The sequence below is a fragment of the Trachinotus anak genome, unplaced genomic scaffold (assembly GCF_046630095.1).
Source record: "Trachinotus anak isolate AG129_WGS33_773 ecotype Australia unplaced genomic scaffold, CSIRO_AGI_Tana_v1 ptg000025l, whole genome shotgun sequence".
NCBI lineage: Eukaryota > Metazoa > Chordata > Actinopteri > Carangiformes > Carangidae > Trachinotus > Trachinotus anak.
The window spans coordinates 7,818,052-7,834,481 of NW_027273876.1; the positions used below are offsets into that span (position 1 = coordinate 7,818,052).

At 42.5% G+C, this 16,430-nt stretch overlaps 1 protein-coding gene and 1 long non-coding RNA gene across 3 annotated transcripts; one reads left to right on the top strand and one right to left on the bottom strand.

Annotated features, from left to right (window-relative positions):
• The first annotated feature begins 834 nt into the window (after nt 1–834).
• LOC139609207 (uncharacterized) lies at nt 835–10,918 on the top strand. Its single transcript, XR_011685176.1, has 5 exons — nt 835–2,876; nt 4,260–4,356; nt 4,482–4,547; nt 5,971–6,033; nt 10,091–10,918. It is a non-coding gene; the product is annotated as an uncharacterized lncRNA (long non-coding RNA).
• adam9b (ADAM metallopeptidase domain 9b) lies at nt 8,967–16,428 on the bottom strand. Of its 2 annotated transcripts, none has more exons than XM_071463487.1 (22): nt 16,243–16,428; nt 15,817–15,923; nt 15,654–15,727; nt 15,479–15,554; nt 15,321–15,397; nt 14,715–14,907; nt 14,531–14,593; nt 14,202–14,273; nt 13,909–14,078; nt 13,706–13,796; nt 12,972–13,102; nt 12,702–12,873; nt 12,249–12,338; nt 11,908–12,103; nt 11,661–11,772; nt 11,087–11,267; nt 10,818–10,904; nt 10,635–10,740; nt 10,073–10,203; nt 9,718–9,798; nt 9,580–9,617; nt 8,967–9,453 (listed from the first exon to the last, which is right to left on the bottom strand). In XM_071463487.1, the coding sequence occupies exons 1-22, from the start codon at nt 16,307–16,309 to the stop codon at nt 9,330–9,332; spliced, it is 2,439 nt and encodes an 812-aa protein (XP_071319588.1). In that variant the 5' UTR covers nt 16,310–16,428; the 3' UTR covers nt 8,967–9,329. The 2 variants fall into 2 exon arrangements, with proteins under 2 accessions (XP_071319588.1, XP_071319587.1); XM_071463486.1 differs by lacking the exon at nt 9,718–9,798 and adding an exon at nt 9,835–9,934 and having other exon boundaries at nt 10,074–10,203; nt 16,243–16,424.
• Nucleotides 16,429–16,430: the final 2 nt, after the last annotated feature.

Here is a 16,430-nt window from a genome sequence, read left to right on the forward strand (position 1 = left end):
TTGTTATGGTTTAATATTTGAGTTCATGGTCTTGAAGAAAATGCTGGTTTAAATAGTAGGAACCTTGTCTGGTTTTCTTGTTTTCTTCCTCAGAGTGTTGAACATAGTTCAGACACAGAGCAACACTTCAGTCCTGTCACTAGAGGTCACCACAGACCTGCAGCTCAGAGAGGAGCTTCCTCCTGTGGGCTCATCGTGTGCACATCCTCCTAAACTTTGATTTATCAGTCAAAAAACTGTTGCTGAGCGACTCTCAGGAAAATGGAGACAACAAACATGTTTAAAAGGTCTTTCACCTGCATTTATTTAGGTTTGTTATTCTGAGTTTACTGTGTGAGCCATCACCACTGGAAGTGATCACATACTCATCAACCTCATATCATTTTACAGGCTTTATATCTTAAATGAATTCAAGATCTTGCTGACTGAGAAGAAGAGTGCATTGAGGTGAGGGATCCAGGTGGAGCTGCAGAGGGAGCAGACTCAGCTGATGGAGATTCACGCCCACAGATAAATTCTTTAAATCATATGTCTGGTGATTTCCATTGAGTTGTATTGATATAAGACACAGACGGGTAAAACAAGCTGCTGCCACTGCCCCAGACAAAGTGACGAGAGACGAGGAGGTGACGTCCTCACTGATGAGATGAGACTCTCTCTCAGCATCTTATCACTTATTGTAATACATTTAAAAATCTTTAAATCTCATCTCTGGTCATTTCCTTACATGGAACAAGCTACAACCACTGCCCCAGTGACAGAAACATTACAATTGACAAGGAAGTGACGTCCTCACTGATGACCTGCCTCAATGAGAGGACTGAGTGCGTTTTCATTTTGAGCCCTAAAGAGCGCAGTGACATGTAAATGCAGTGGCCTGAGGGCTGTTTGTTCATTATGTTTAAATACTGTCACTGCAGAGCAGGTTCAGTCTTTGAAAATCATCATTTTAATATGTTCGTAGATGAGTACACACATGAGTATGTGAAAATGAAAATGCAAAATGGAGTACTGCATTTTCTTTTTAGATTATACTTAAATAAAACATCCTGTGGGAAGTGGGGTCACATGACTGCTGGGCTGAGGAGCACAGGTGGAGAGCTGGGCAGCTCACACAGGTGTCTTGAGTTTTCTTTGTTCTGTGTCCTGAGCTCATTCTCTGATCGGCCTTCAGCTGAGCTGCTCTCACCTTTGTTCCTGAGTGTGTCGAGTGAGTCGTTTATTTCATTATATTTCCTAAAGTCATGTGTATTTTGTTGTTCAGTGGTACATTTAATCTCCTTGGTTTGTTCTCCCACGATTATATATTTAAAGTGATAATGTTTGTACTGATTTTGATCTAGAATTGTTTGTCGATTTATTCAAGATAAAGTGATAGAATTTGACCTGAATGTTCGCTTTCTTTCATTTGTAGACATGTAACCACTCACACCTGACTGACTGCAAGCAAAAGATTAAATGCCTTCAAATGGAACCTGCTTGTCCTGCTTCGCTCACATTTATTCAGTCCAGTGTTTTATCCTAGAACACATACATGTGTCAGAAATCTCAATTCTATCATGGATTTTTTTTCAGTTTCAAGTTTATATGATAATTCTGTTGAAGTCTTCTATAGGCTTTTGTAATGACCTTAATGTTTATAATTGAGTCTGTTATTTTTCTGCTTTGAGGACAGACCACTATAGTCATGGATTGGACACAACAATCATGATCCGGACTGTGCATTTAAAGGAGAACCAACCCTTTGACAGAACTCACTTTTCTTATTCCTGTGCCTCAGAACAGTTTGGTCAATATTTGTGAACATGCAGCTCTTAACTGAAGTTAGAAACCAAAGAGAGAACATTAATGTTCGATGTCGACCCGGTTTGCTCTTTAACAGTGAACGGGGCTCTGATGCTGTGAGGCCATAAAATGTTTATATCATTTCTCAGCCTGAAATGAGATTCAAATTTCAAATTTTGTGCCCAATTTAAAGCCAAATGAGACACAGCACAGCTACTGTAGATTATAGGGTCAGCACGGTAACTCATTTAATTTCAGCTGTAGATGCTGTGAACACACCTTTGACTTTTTTAGTCGATCGTTCCAGAGTCTGTTTTTCTGCTGTATTTGTTCATTTGCTCTCAATGTGAGAGATTCAATTAAAGACTGATGCCTTTCCTGCATTAAACATTTTCATTGATCACTGACAGATTTTAATCAGTGTTTTGATGGAAGACACAGCTGCGAACATTTCACAGTCAAAGCTGTTGTGTTGTCTCTGGAGGATTCTCTGGTTTCCAGCTTTAGGACAGAGTGACGTGTTTTCAAACACAGACTTCACTGTTCCTGGGGCCCAGGAATCACTTCTGACATTTAGGCCTTTTATTTATTCAAAATGAACTGTATGTTTCTGAATGTTGTGATTATTATTTACAAGTAAGTTAAACTTTGTGCACAGCTGTTGTTGGGCTTCTACCTTCACTCACCGCTGCAGTTTATGAACTTTAAACATTTCCTGGCACTTCCTGTTGTTTCTGGCCTTCATGTTTCTGCTTTAATATTTCCCGTGTGTCCGTGAGACAAACCGGAGACAAACTGGTCAGCCTCGGTCGAGTCTTTGCCAGAATGATGTGAGTAAAGTCAGAAACATAAACCGGGAACAAACACAGAAACAGCTGATCCTTGTGACAGTGGTGGAGCAGGTGGAGCAGGAAGAGGAAGCCGCAGAGCCGCAGAGAGCCGCTGTTTATCCGCTGCTCTCTTGCCTGATTGGGCAGAAAACGCGCGTTTTCTTCTTTAAAAAGCAGCGACAAACAAACATGAGGCAGAAACTGAGGCTTTGCTCTGTCAACAGCCTCCAGCGGATCTGCTCCTCTGCAGCACCACCGAAGGTAAGAGAGGTCACTTTATTCATCAGAGCCTGTTTGGTTGGAGGATGAGTCCTTTGCATCATAAGAGAAATGAACTGAAATATTGATGCTTATTGTTTTGTTTGCAAAGAGGGAAACTCGGCACAAATGAGACGCTGAATATGTTGAACAGAGTTTTTGTAGCTGCTGAATCTCTGAGAAGTGATGTTATTGTTGGAGACACCAGTGGTGAGCTGATGCAGAGACGATGAGACAGAAGTTGTGCTTTTGTTAAAGTCTTTGTGCAGATACAGAGCAGAAAACTGTGAAACCAGGGCTGGGTGATCTGACTTTGGCATATGATCAACTTTTAATATGAATGTACAGATGCCTTCATTAAAGCTGCTACATTTAGAGAGCCCTGGTTAATGTCCAGGGTTAATGCTGCTAACCTGCCCACTGCCACCTGTTAAACAGCTAGCATGCTAACAACAGCTAGCCTGCTGCTAACCGCAGCTGGCGACAGCGGCCCTTGTTCTGCAGCCTGGAGCATTTGGCTCACAGACATATATTATATTATATTGTATTATATATTATTATATTCTTCATCTGAGCTGAACAAGAGCTAATGTCACCAGCCAATGAGACACCTGCGGTAAAGGCGGCACACAGGAGGCGGGGCAGCTGGTTAGCATCTGGTTAGCATCTGGTTAGCGGCTGGTTAGCTGCTGGTTAGCAGCGACTTCACTTCCAAATCAAAGCGCTTATAAAACCTCATAAATAACTGTGCTGTTCAAAAGAATACTCCATATGAGCTCAGCGAGAAATGTGATTGGTTGTGGCACAGTTTGTACATGTAAGACAACATTGTTGGGAGGAAGAGCTGCTAGCTAGCTAACATCTGGAGCTGGTGTCAAAGCGGCGGAAAAAGACGTCGTTACTTCCGGTTAGGACTTTCACAATAAAATCAGTGGAAACAATGTAGATCGTGATAAAGCTCGAAAGATTGACATATGACCTGTGGCCAGATCGCCCACCCCTATGCTTAAAAATGACAAGTACACATTCTGACTCCTTTTTTTTTTTAACTTAATCTTATTGGACAGCGGCAATCCCACAAAGCAGAGTCCAATCAGAGAGCAGGTGGTTCCTTTACCTTCATCTCTGCCTTTACCCTGAAAGGTGTAGTAGATTTTCAAGCCCATGCTGTCCTCCATCTTGAAAGTCTACTCCACCTTTCAGGATCTGCCATGGAGCTGAACGCAACCGAATGATCTGCCCTCTGACTGAACTTTGTGATTGGATTGTCGTTGTCCAATCAGTAAGGTTTAAAAAACAAAAAAAAACAACTTCTCTTTTTTTTGGCACCAGTAAATGCCACTTAAACCACAACCAAGTAATGTAAGGTTTTAAAAATCTTTCCAGGATTCCTGTTAACAGTATCTGCAGTTGGAGCTGTGTGCGGTAACCCCCTTTGAGACTGATGGGAGCTAACTTCATAACTTGCACTGAGTTTATAATGGTAAGTGAAATGAATTATTTAAAGCCAAAATGTTTCTCAATATTGTTTTGTGAAAAGCTGCCTAAAATGTCTTGATTTGCCCTGCAATGGAAAATGTATTTTCGTATAACTGCATGTTTTCATAGAGATGCCAGAACCCACCTCAGGCCAGGACCACATCCCGTATGGTGCCCCACAACCAGCAAAAAATGGTAAGTCATGGGCATGACTCTATCACATACCTATACCTAAACTGGGATCAAAAGGACTTTGAGCTTATAAAGTGATGTTCAGAAATAATTCCAAATGTAGTTTTAAATCAATCTTTGTAAACCTGCAAAATCTGTATGAGAAACTCAAGTATATACACGTCCTCTACACAAGCACACGACATTGTGCTTGTGTAGAGGAGATTTGTATTTGTAAAAAGGATTGATTTTAAAATCTGACCAAATGAAATTAGTGGTGAGGTAACACAAAGACACCGTGGAAGAACTGCTTTTGTCAATGTCTGTGTATAGATACAAAGCAGACAACTCTGTAAAACTTGGTGTTCAAAGCTCCTACACAGTGTGTGACACTGAATTTACAAGCACACTTTTGACGCCATCCTTACACCTTGAAATGATTGAACAAAGACAGTCCAATCACAAAGCAGAGTCCAATTAGAGGGCAGGTGGTTCTGGTATCTTCATCTCTATCGCACATCCTGAAAGATGTGGTAGATTTTCAAGATGGGCGACAGCGCTGGCTTGAATATCTACTACACCGTTCAGGATCTGCGGCAGATGAAGGCAACAGAAGCACCTGCCCTCTGAGTGGAATCTGCTTTGTGATTGGACTGTCTTTGTCCAATCATTTTTAAAGTGTAAGGATGGAGTCAAAATTGTACTTGTAACCTCAGGGTCACTGTAGGAATTTTGAGCATCAAGTTCTCCAGTTTGCTGCTCTGTATCTGTTCACAGATTTGGCAAAAGCACCGTCTTCCACAGTGTCTTTGCGTTACCTCACCACTGATATCAGTTGCTCAGTTTTTATTTTTCAGTTCAGTTTTTCTTTTTACAAATGCAAATCTTATTTGCCCTTTTCACTGTACACTAATAAGACATAACAAGCTGTACTTGGTATCAAATTAGACAAAGCTAGAATTATGTTCTTAGAGGGTAATTTACAACACATTAGAACAGAACTATGTTGTAAACTTTTTTTTTTTATTTTTTTATTTTTTTACAGCTTGCATAGCTTTGGTGAGCAAAGTGATGCATCAAACAGTGTTGTTACAGAGTAGCTCCTCATTACTTCGTCATTATATACAATGAATGACTTCACAACGAATAGAGACGGCAAGTTTCAACACAAGTATTCATATTTGTAATCACATCCATGTTGGTTTTTTGATAAATTAGTGATGACAATTAATATACTTGTTTGGAAACTTGCTGTCTGTGATTGGTTGTTAAGGAACTTATTTGATATAATGATGAATTAATGAGGAACTACTCAGTAACAACTCTGTTTGATTTATCACTTTACTGACCAAGACTCTACAAGGTGTAAAATATCACTTTATCTACAACTTTGCCCTGCAATGGAAAGTCATTTTATTTAATACAGTACCATTGTATGTTTTCATAGGGATGCCGGAATCCAACTCGGGCCAATACCACACCTTGTCGTCCTCCACAACCAGCAAAAATGGTAAGTCATATTCATGACTCCACCCCATACCGATATAGGCTCAAATTAGGGTCCAAATGATTTTGAACTTGTGAAGTGATGTTAACAAATAATTCCAACGTTTGTAGTTGTAAATCAACCTTTGTAAACCTGTGAAATGAATCTGTATGAGAAAGTCAAGTCTGTGCATGGGAAAATAATTTTTTCCTTTTGACAAAGACATTTGTATTTGTTACAAAAAAAAAGACTTTGTGACTCAAAACTATGAACAAATGATCAGTGTTGAGGTTAAAAAACACTAAATAAATAAATGGTTTTGTCAACAACTGTGCTGATATAGAGCAGGAAGCTGTGAAACTCTGCTGTGTGTGACCTGCTGAGTTTTACAGTTTTCAGCTTTTTATCTGTACACAGACATTTACAAAAGCATTTCTTTTATGTGTGAAACCCTCACCACTGACCATTTGTGTAGTTTTATTCAGAGAGTCTGTCTTTGGAGCAAATACAAATGTCTTTGTCAAAGGATAAATTTTTTTTTTCACATGCACAAACTTCCATTTCTCCTGCAGTTTTATTTTACAGATTTATGAAGTTTGATTTACAACTACAACTTTTGGAATTATTTGTAAACATTACTTTACAAGCTCAAAATCATTTGGACCCTAATTTGAGCCTATATAGGTGTCGGGGGAGTAAGTCGGGGGAGTAAGTCGGGGGAGTAAGTCGGGGGAGTAAGTCGGGGGAGTAAGTCGGGGGAGTAAGTCGGGGGAGTAAGTCGGGGGAGTAAGTCGGGGGAGTAAGTCGGGGGAGTAAGTCGGGGGAGTAAGTCGGGGGAGTAAGTCGGGGGAGTAAGTCGGGGGAGTAAGTCGGGGGAGTAAGTCGGGGGAGTAAGTCGGGGGAGTAAGTCGGGGGAGTAAGTCGGGGGAGTAAGTCGGGGGAGTAAGTCGGGGGAGTAAGTCGGGGGAGTAAGTCGGGGGAGTAAGTCGGGGGAGTAAGTCGGGGGAGTAAGTCGGGGGAGTAAGTCGGGGGAGTAAGTCGGGGGAGTAAGTCGGGGGAGTAAGTCGGGGGAGTAAGTCGGGGGAGTAGCCTCGCGCGAGGCTGAACGAGCCCGACGGCTGGGCGCAGGGCCGCCTGGGGGTCGGGCTGTCCAGCCTCGCGCGAGGCTGAACGAGCCCGACGGCTGGGCGCAGGGCCGCCTGGGGGTCGGGCTGTCCAGCCTCGCGCGAGGCTGAACGAGCCCGACGGCTGGGCGCAGGGCCGCCTGGGGGTCGGGCTGTCCAGCCTCGCGCGAGGCTGAACGAGCCCGACGGCTGGGCGCAGGGCCGCCTGGGGGTCGGGCTGTCCAGCCTCGCGCGAGGCTGAACGAGCCCGACGGCTGGGCGCAGGGCCGCCTGGGGGTCGGGCTGTCCAGCCTCGCGCGAGGCTGAACGAGCCCGACGGCTGGGCGCAGGGCCGCCTGGGGGTCGGGCTGTCCAGCCTCGCGCGAGGCTGAACGAGCCCGACGGCTGGGCGCAGGGCCGCCTGGGGGTCGGGCTGTCCAGCCTCGCGCGAGGCTGAACGAGCCCGACGGCTGGGCGCAGGGCCGCCTGGGGGTCGGGCTGTCCAGCCTCGCGCGAGGCTGAACGAGCCCGACGGCTGGGCGCAGGGCCGCCTGGGGGTCGGGCTGTCCAGCCTCGCGCGAGGCTGAACGAGCCCGACGGCTGGGCGCAGGGCCGCCTGGGGGTCGGGCTGTCCAGCCTCGCGCGAGGCTGAACGAGCCCGACGGCTGGGCGCAGGGCCGCCTGGGGGTCGGGCTGTCCAGCCTCGCGCGAGGCTGAACGAGCCCGACGGCTGGGCGCAGGGCCGCCTGGGGGTCGGGCTGTCCAGCCTCGCGCGAGGCTGAACGAGCCCGACGGCTGGGCGCAGGGCCGCCTGGGGGTCGGGCTGTCCAGCCTCGCGCGAGGCTGAACGAGCCCGACGGCTGGGCGCAGGGCCGCCTGGGGGTCGGGCTGTCCAGCCTCGCGCGAGGCTGAACGAGCCCGACGGCTGGGCGCAGGGCCGCCTGGGGGTCGGGCTGTCCAGCCTCGCGCGAGGCTGAACGAGCCCGACGGCTGGGCGCAGGGCCGCCTGGGGGTCGGGCTGTCCAGCCTCGCGCGAGGCTGAACGAGCCCGACGGCTGGGCGCAGGGCCGCCTGGGGGTCGGGCTGTCCAGCCTCGCGCGAGGCAAATTGAAGACCTTATTTTGTAATTACGACTTCCGTATATCATAATTATATTATATTATTAAGGTTGGGACCCACTAAACAGGTAATACCTTCTCTGAAAGTTCTCCAAACATTAACTTACACAAACTTTTCTTGAACATTTGCTAAGAGTTGCAAAAATTTAACCTTAAGGTAACGTTCCCAAAATGTTCTTAGAGGGTGACATTTCAGTAACCTTCAGAAATTCTGAGGTACAGAAATTCTACAGTAGAATTTCTTGGTTGACTAAAGCAGATAATTATGCTGCAATACTTAATATGCATTTGTTACAAAATGATTAAGGATTGCAACAGTGATTTGTTTTGATCTCCATTGTCAGTTTCAATGAGCGAAGTGAAATTCAAAATACCATTGTAGCTACCAAAATAAACTGTAGCAGATAAAGTGATTCATTTAGTAGAGTTACACTTTACATTTGTCACTGAATTTTAATCATGTTTTAACCTTTGCTGCATTTTGATGAAGTGTGTGCTCATGAAAGGGCAAGTGGCTCATGGTGGAAGAAGTATTCAAATCCTTTATGTAAATAAAAGTACCAGAACAGCAATATAAAAATACCCCATTACAAGAATGAAAAATCCTACTTGAGTAAAACTACATTTGCAGCAAAAATGTATGTAATGTATTTGAGTAGTCCCTCTATCTACACCTACAATAGAAGTACCAACGCATAACTACACTTTCAAGAAACTCACACTCCTGCAGTACAAATAGCTTTAAAAAATATTCATGTTTTTTATTACAATCAACATCCATGAAATCAAAATTCACAAAATCTTTAAAATACTTTGGAAGAGAAAAACACAATACAAATACAAAAGATTGTTTTTTGTTACATTGTGTGTGCAAATATTTGCAATGACTGATAATCAGGGATGAAATAAAACACATATAATACCACTAAATATTTACAAATTAACCAGCCTCATCCACCACCAAGTTACTACAGTCAACCTTATAAAGGTGCTGGCAACAGGTTACAGTGAGTCTATTATAATCACAGTGTTTAAAGTTTTCTTTTCATACAGTGTAAAGTAAACTCCATACATCAATATGTTTGGTATAAAAATAAAATCAGCTCATTGGCTGCCTAGGAGGGATTGGTCTGGGAACTCCGGGGCCCTGGCTAGGAGCTGGTGGTTGTGCAGGGGCAGCAGGTGATTCTGTATTCCAGTAATCCAATTCTCCATACCTGAAACTGATAGGTTATGCAAAATTTCAGGTCAACCGGTCATACAGGTCTGCTTGTAAATGAAACACTCCCTCTGAATGTGTGAGGGCATTAGGGATTGAGTGAAATTAATAAGGTTAAATCAGTTCATACCCAGAAATTGGAGCTGAAGTAGCTGGCAGATTTCCAGGCTAGAATCAAGAAAGAAAGAAAAAAAAAAAACAATCCATGATCAGTCAGCCTTTAAAGATACACTGAAAATGAAACATATACCTCTTGTTATTGATTTACCTCTTCTCTTTTGCGTGACGGCATTTTCAGGGAACGAAAACCTGATTTTCCAACTGCACAATAAATATTGCATTGCCTTCCCTGCAGTAATGACGACAAGAAAACAAAAATATTTACCCTATCAGGTGGAGTATGTGCTGGAGGCTGGCTTGTGGCTCTTGTATTAACATTTGTGTTTGTCTGTCCATGTGCGTTTCCATTTCGAGCATTACTTGCCCTGTAAAAAAAAAAAAAAAAAAAAGAAAAAACAAAGAAGAAAATTTAAGAAAAGCAATAATCTTTCCATCAAAATACAGAACACTGCAACTACAGCCTATGTATGTATTAAAATATCTCTAATGTGATTTGATGCTTACTTTCGCCTTCTTTTCAGGCAGGGGTCCAGGGTATCTCTCCTAAACACGTAGAGCAGCACCAGACTGAGAAGGACCAGAATAGGAACCACCAACAGGAAGAAGATCAACAGGCCGTTCCTGAGGGAGTAGTCTGAGGTTGCGGAGGTCAGATGTGAAGAAGCAACAGTATATTTAACTGCATTAGTTACACTAAACAGTCAACATGTATTCCTAGCAGATTCCCTAAAATTCGTTCGCAGATTTTGCACTGTTGTGGTTTTTTTTCTCCATTTTCAAAGACGTGACAATACAAGACACAAATGGTATGGAAGACCACACATGTTTGTGGTTCCTCAATATTATCAAATTATCTAAGACCAAAACACATTGACATCTGGGTGCTTCAACAACAGATGTAATAAAGGACCACTGCTAACCACAGTCATGTCAGGAGTAGATGATTAATATATGAGTAATATGAAGCCCTTGTATACGCCACACAATCTTACATTAGATTACAGCGCTGCAGTGAGAACTTCATTTGTCTTGAAAAATAAATGGATAGAATCAATTAAAACCCACCTATCTGAGCCGGACCACTGTCTATGCTGCCACCTCGTCCTGACCTGTCACAGTTGGGTGGGGCCCACCCGTTTTCACAGTGGCAGTGCCCTTGGTCATTACATACCTGAAGAAAACATTATTTTACTTTTTATTAGAGGCTGGTAAGTGAGTAAGGAAAGTAAGGAAAATGTCATCTTTTACCCCTCGACCATTGCAGGTGGTCTGGGCGTCACAGTCCAAGTTGGGCAACAGAGCAGAGGCGTTTACACACTTGAAGTCAAGGCAGGCCTGTAAGAGAAGACTTTTAACTTAATGCAATTAAAATGATGTGTCATTGTATGTCATCTTTTTCCATGTTCACCATGACAGTATTTTCCTGGACAGTTAAGTCACAGAAGTTCCTAGTTACATTCCTTCTCTATGATGTGCACACTTCTTAAAATAGTTCCCAGTTTTCAAAGTCTGCTCACCTTTCCTTTAGCACAAAGGCTGCCAGTGTTAACATAGGCAGGATCTAGCACATCTGTGCCAAGGTTGAAGTCTGCATTAACACATCTAGACCCATCAACCATTTGGATGCTGATATGGGCACCAGGAGGGGGGTTGCTGACATCCACGTTGGTACACTGCACCTTTCCACACATGGCGTCTCTGCAGCGCAGGTTCAAGAGAGAATGTTCAGTGCCCACAACTGTTAATGAGCTAAATGCTGAGGAGAAAAAACGAAACTATCGAACATGACAACAGTGATGAAACACGGTACAGTACACCAGTCCACTAAGCCTGACTCTGTTGAGAGGATGGAGATTTGATTTTTGGCAATGATCATAGGAATAAAATCTTAAATTTGCCCCAAATAATTTCAACAGGTGCGATCTGTGTTGATGTGTCTTGCAATACATGATTTAGTAGTTTCATCCCTGTGAACTTGATCCTAACTGTAACATGACTGCTGCTGCAGTTTTTTCCCCCACAGCTTCACACGTATATACTACAGGTATAGATATATACTACGAGTATACATATATATCCACGAGTACTTACGCTACAGGACATTTGATGTAATCTCCTTTGGTGGTGATTCCACAGTTTCCAAATAAATTTCCTTGAGTATTTGCATGTGTAAAACAAACATCTGCTGCCTTTGCCGCTTGATCTGCCAAAGAGAGAAATATGAGCCAAGATAAAAAATGACTATGACAAGAGAAATTAATTAATATCTTGCCAGGTGATCACTGTCTTTTGGTAGACTCTTGACTGGATTAACCACATTAGCCATTATTGAATGTACCTGATATAAAGAGACTCTTGCACTGGAAATCATATGTCTGGCATCTGCCCTCAAAGCAGTATGCAGCATTGTTTTGGCAAGGCAGGCCATCCATGATATAGAAGTCGCCGGGACAGTACCCACTCTTGCCATCACAGTATTCAGGAAGATCACAGGTGTTGACAGACTCTCTACATGGTGTTCCAGACACTACGATCTAAAACAAAAGACCATCATATACAACAACAGAAAATATTTTTTTTTAAGTGCAAAGAATGTTTTCCCTGAGCAGAATTCATTGCCTTTATTCAGTGCAGTTCTAAACCATATAACTTCAGCCTTGAGTCCAGCACAATCCTGACCTGACAGTTATCACAGCAGCTCCCATGAGCACACGAGGCCCCGCGTGTAAATTTGCAGGTGGCAGCATCACAGCATCTATTATCACATTCCTGTAAAAAATGGACAGAGCAAACTATGCTTATCTCACACTACAAAGACATGAAAATTAACAACATAATTTTTATTCTAAGATCCCTGAGGTTGTCCATGACATTCATTTGCAAATGTGCTACACATGACTAGATTGAGATTAAATTACAAAGACAACCCCGTACAACGTATCTGGTAAACATTCATATTTACTGGTTGCCAGATCTAAAACACCTGCATAAAGACACTTAACAGTGAAAACTAACAGCAGTTATATTACAGGACAGTCATGTCTTTAAAAAAAAACCAATACGCAGCAAAATGAATTGTTCTGTTGTGTAACTTCTTGAGTGTATGAGTTAATCATGAAAGCAGAACTCTACCTCTGGTTTGCCACAGTCACACTGCTCTCCTTTGTCCAGCCGTCCGTTGCCACATTCAGCAGAGCCGACCACATCTGAGGGGGAGGGCTGGTTTCTCAAACACACGCCTCCTCCACGGAGGATCAGGTTCTCAAAGTCGTCTGCACTGCAGCGGCTGAAATTTGTGGAACCACTGCAGGGTGACAGGATAAGCCATTGATGGAAATGCCTATTTGGATAAGTCACACATTACAAAACAATATATATTTTGTTTTATGGAAGATGTTTCACCTGGCGCTGGCTGCCATGATACAGGCACCTCCATTACAGCTGCAGCGGGTGTTGTCGTGACTCATACCCAGGTTATGCCCCATTTCATGTGCCACAACAGTGGAGACATAAGGCAGGTTGTTGCCACTGAACTGTGAAATCACATCAAGTACATTCAGTGCTAATGTTCTCCTTAGTTTATATACCTACATATATTATCTTAAATTGGAAATTAAAGTTTAAAAAGTCACAGTGAAAGTCACATTTTTGCTTGATTGATTTCATTTATCTCCTGCTGAAGCTCCTTTCATACAGGTTGAGTATGAAAGGAGCTTTCAAAAGTATGAACCAATTGGATATAAGTTATATAAAGAAAATTTGTTTTATTTGATGGGAAACAATGAACAGCAATTCAATGATCTCATCTAGCTGGACTCTGTAAACAGGTGTAATTATTTTTAGTTGAACAGGAAGTTATTCTTACTTCCAGTATGACTTGAAAGGGAGTAAACAAAAAAAAAGCACCGTAATGCATCACAAGGCAAAAGAATCTAAGGAACCCAATAAGACAATAAAAGATGCCTTGTCATGGAGCTTAGTGAGACTGTGGTAAGTCTAACCTGTTTGAGTAGGAGCTGCACTTATACAGGTGTCCATGAATAATGCAGACAGTATCAGTTTCTACATGAAAGCTCACGCTGCCAAAGCACCATGTTGTCAGCTGGTGTTAGAAGTTAAAAGGGAGTTGAACTAACCACGTTGATTCCTCCAGAGGTTGCTACAGAGCAGACGGTGCCCACGAAGGCCATACCTAATACACCTCCATTGTATGCCTGCGTCCGACCACTGAGAAACAAGTGGATCAAGAGATAAATAACAAATTTGACCTGTGCCAAACAATGTCACCAATGGCATCATGTTACTCAAAAAAAAAAAAGACAGAATAGGCATTACTTACACAAGAAGTTGACCAATGTCATGCCTGATCTTTGGTATCAGTTCTGTCTTCCTCCAATGAACAAACCTTCCCAACACGTCTCCTGCAGAGCCTTCCACCTCAAATGGATTACTATCCTTAAAAATCTCCAGGCCCACCAACACGACACGGATATTCAGTTGTTTGTAATACTAGAGGAGAAATAAAAATAAAGGCAGACTATTTTAAAGCATAACACAGCACTAGCGCAGAAACAACAATACAGTTAATAAAAGTCTAGCATCGTTTGTTTTGCAAACAACTTAAAATCTCACCGCGTCCAATAGGTTAGCCATTTCCACCAACTCTTCTCGTACCGCCGTCTCATTTTTATCCTTGAAATTATACTGTAAATACAGTTAACAGAATAATTTAAAAAAATTATTTCATAACAGTTGTAAAGTTAGAATAGACTGGGTGATACTTTTGTCATTATAATCCACAGAACAGGAAAAGCATTGCAACATTAGTGTGACAGGAGGCTGATGAGTCACTTGTTAAATGTTTCCACTGACTTGTATCTAGGGTGAAGCAGCAAACCTATTGCAAACAATTCATTCTCACTTACACAATAGTGAATTCACATACAGATGTACACACCCACCCTGAGATTGTCGGCAACCAGCACTAACTCCACATAACTGGTTTGTGGCAAATTGCGCTTCCTCTGTTGAAACAATAAACATAAGTACAGGGAAAAGCAGTCATTTAAACGCCTCAGCCACTATCCAAAATGTGTTCACAGTGAATATAATATAAGTTAAAGGGAATGCAGTGAGCATCCTAACCCGCAGCAGCGACGTCAGCGAGCGGCCAGGTTCAAAGGCTTCGTGGCTTTGCGCTGATGCAGCCTCATGGACGACCCCACAGGTGACAGGCTCAGACTGAATGTCCTTCAGTAGGTACAGAAGGTGCTCATTGGTGGCAGACTGTGGCACAGGCTCAAGTCCATAGGTCTCATTTCCAAAGATGATCACACCCCTATAAGGAAGTAGCACACAGCAGACACAATTAGATAAATGCTTTTAATCTGTGCTACGTCCGGTCTGCAGACTGGTTTGGTAAAGTCTGACTGATAAGAACCTTTGAATCAATAGTAATGAGTGGAAAAGAATTGTCTGAGGCGATGGAAAATTGTCCCGCTTCAATCTGTGGCTCTGCTTTAGCCTCGGTAATATGGTTCAAATTAGAATCACATCTCAATGAGAGTATTTCCCAATTTTGAGTATTTTCAAGAATGAATTTTACAACATATTACGAAATCATAACTCAACACAATCATTAAATCATGACACTGTTTCAATGAAAGTCAGTTAGTGTTTATATAGAGTCAGAGCCAAACTCCATTCATTGCTCAATGGAGGAGCTAAAAACAGGAACAGAAATATTCAAACCTGAGGCCATTGCATGTGCTGAGTGCTACCACTGAATTCTCATACCCCTCCACTTCTCCATGGTAGTAGCAATGATCCTGGGAGAAGGTCAGTAAAACTAGGTCAAAGGTTGATGTTCAAGCAGCCTCATAAACCAAAATGAAGAACTGTCTACTTACATGTCGTTTGGATGATGAGCTTTGATTACCCGTAGTGTCATGTGGAAACTGATCAAAGTTTGGGTGTAAAAAGTCTCTGACAAGAAGAGAAAAAAAAAAAGAAAGATGTCAGATGTTTGGTGTGAAGCCCTAACAGGAACTTGGAATAATGTCAGTATGAACTAACTGTGCATACCTGTTAGCTTTTAGATGAAGCAGGTGCTTTCTGTTATTTATGTTGAGCGCATATGATATTGTCTCTTCTTCATACTTTGATAGGGGTTAAAAAAAAAAAAAGCATTGTTAATGTCATTAAAATAACAGTTAAAAAGATTATTTATTCAGGGTTGCACACCAACCTCTTTTGACTGTGGCGGTCTGTTGACACTCCTTGTCCATCTGTGGATCACCTGAGGGTTTACAATTGAGTACTTGGAGAGTTTTGATGTAAGCCCATTGAAAATGTCTGGAATAAAAAGGTGAACACGCAATTAAACTGTAAATACTGTCAGGTCAGTAATTCAGTAGTCAACTCGGGCTGTTTCATCTCAGGACACAAGCATTAACAAATAATTCAACCACTCAAACAAAAGAAAAATGGATTGAGAAATTATAAAGCCTCTTTCTTCGGAGTTAATTCATTATTTCGATATACTTATACAGTTTTAAAAATAACAAAAACAGACAAATGCGTCGTTTAGAAAGGAATAAATAAAAAAAAAAACAAGGTATCCGTCTGTTTCATCGAAGGACAACACAAGTAACAAAAATCAGATGAGCCTCACCTTTGTTATCAATCCCAGAAATATAACAAAGCAAGAAACCGACGAATAAGACGTGTTTCCCGACCATGGTTCCGGTTTAAGTCTTTAGTTCAGGTCCCTGGCCGACGCACGGTTTATCTTCTGGTTATGACTTCGAGCTTTGCGCTTTTGCTTCCTTGTGGACTGGTCAGGTGCGTCTTTATGATGGG

Excerpts from the sequence above, each read along its gene's own strand:
- adam9b (XM_071463486.1), bottom strand. The coding sequence starts at position 16,309 with ATGGTCGGGAAACACGTCTTATTCGTCGGTTTCTTGCTTTGTTATATT. Across the intron at positions 15,728-15,816 it reads GACCGCCACAGTCAAAAGAG|TATGAAGAAGAGACAATATC; the intron begins GTTGGTGTGCAA and ends CCCCTATCAAAG. Across the intron at positions 10,204-10,634 it reads CAGTGGTCCGGCTCAGATAG|ACTACTCCCTCAGGAACGGC; the intron begins GTGGGTTTTAAT and ends CCGCAACCTCAG.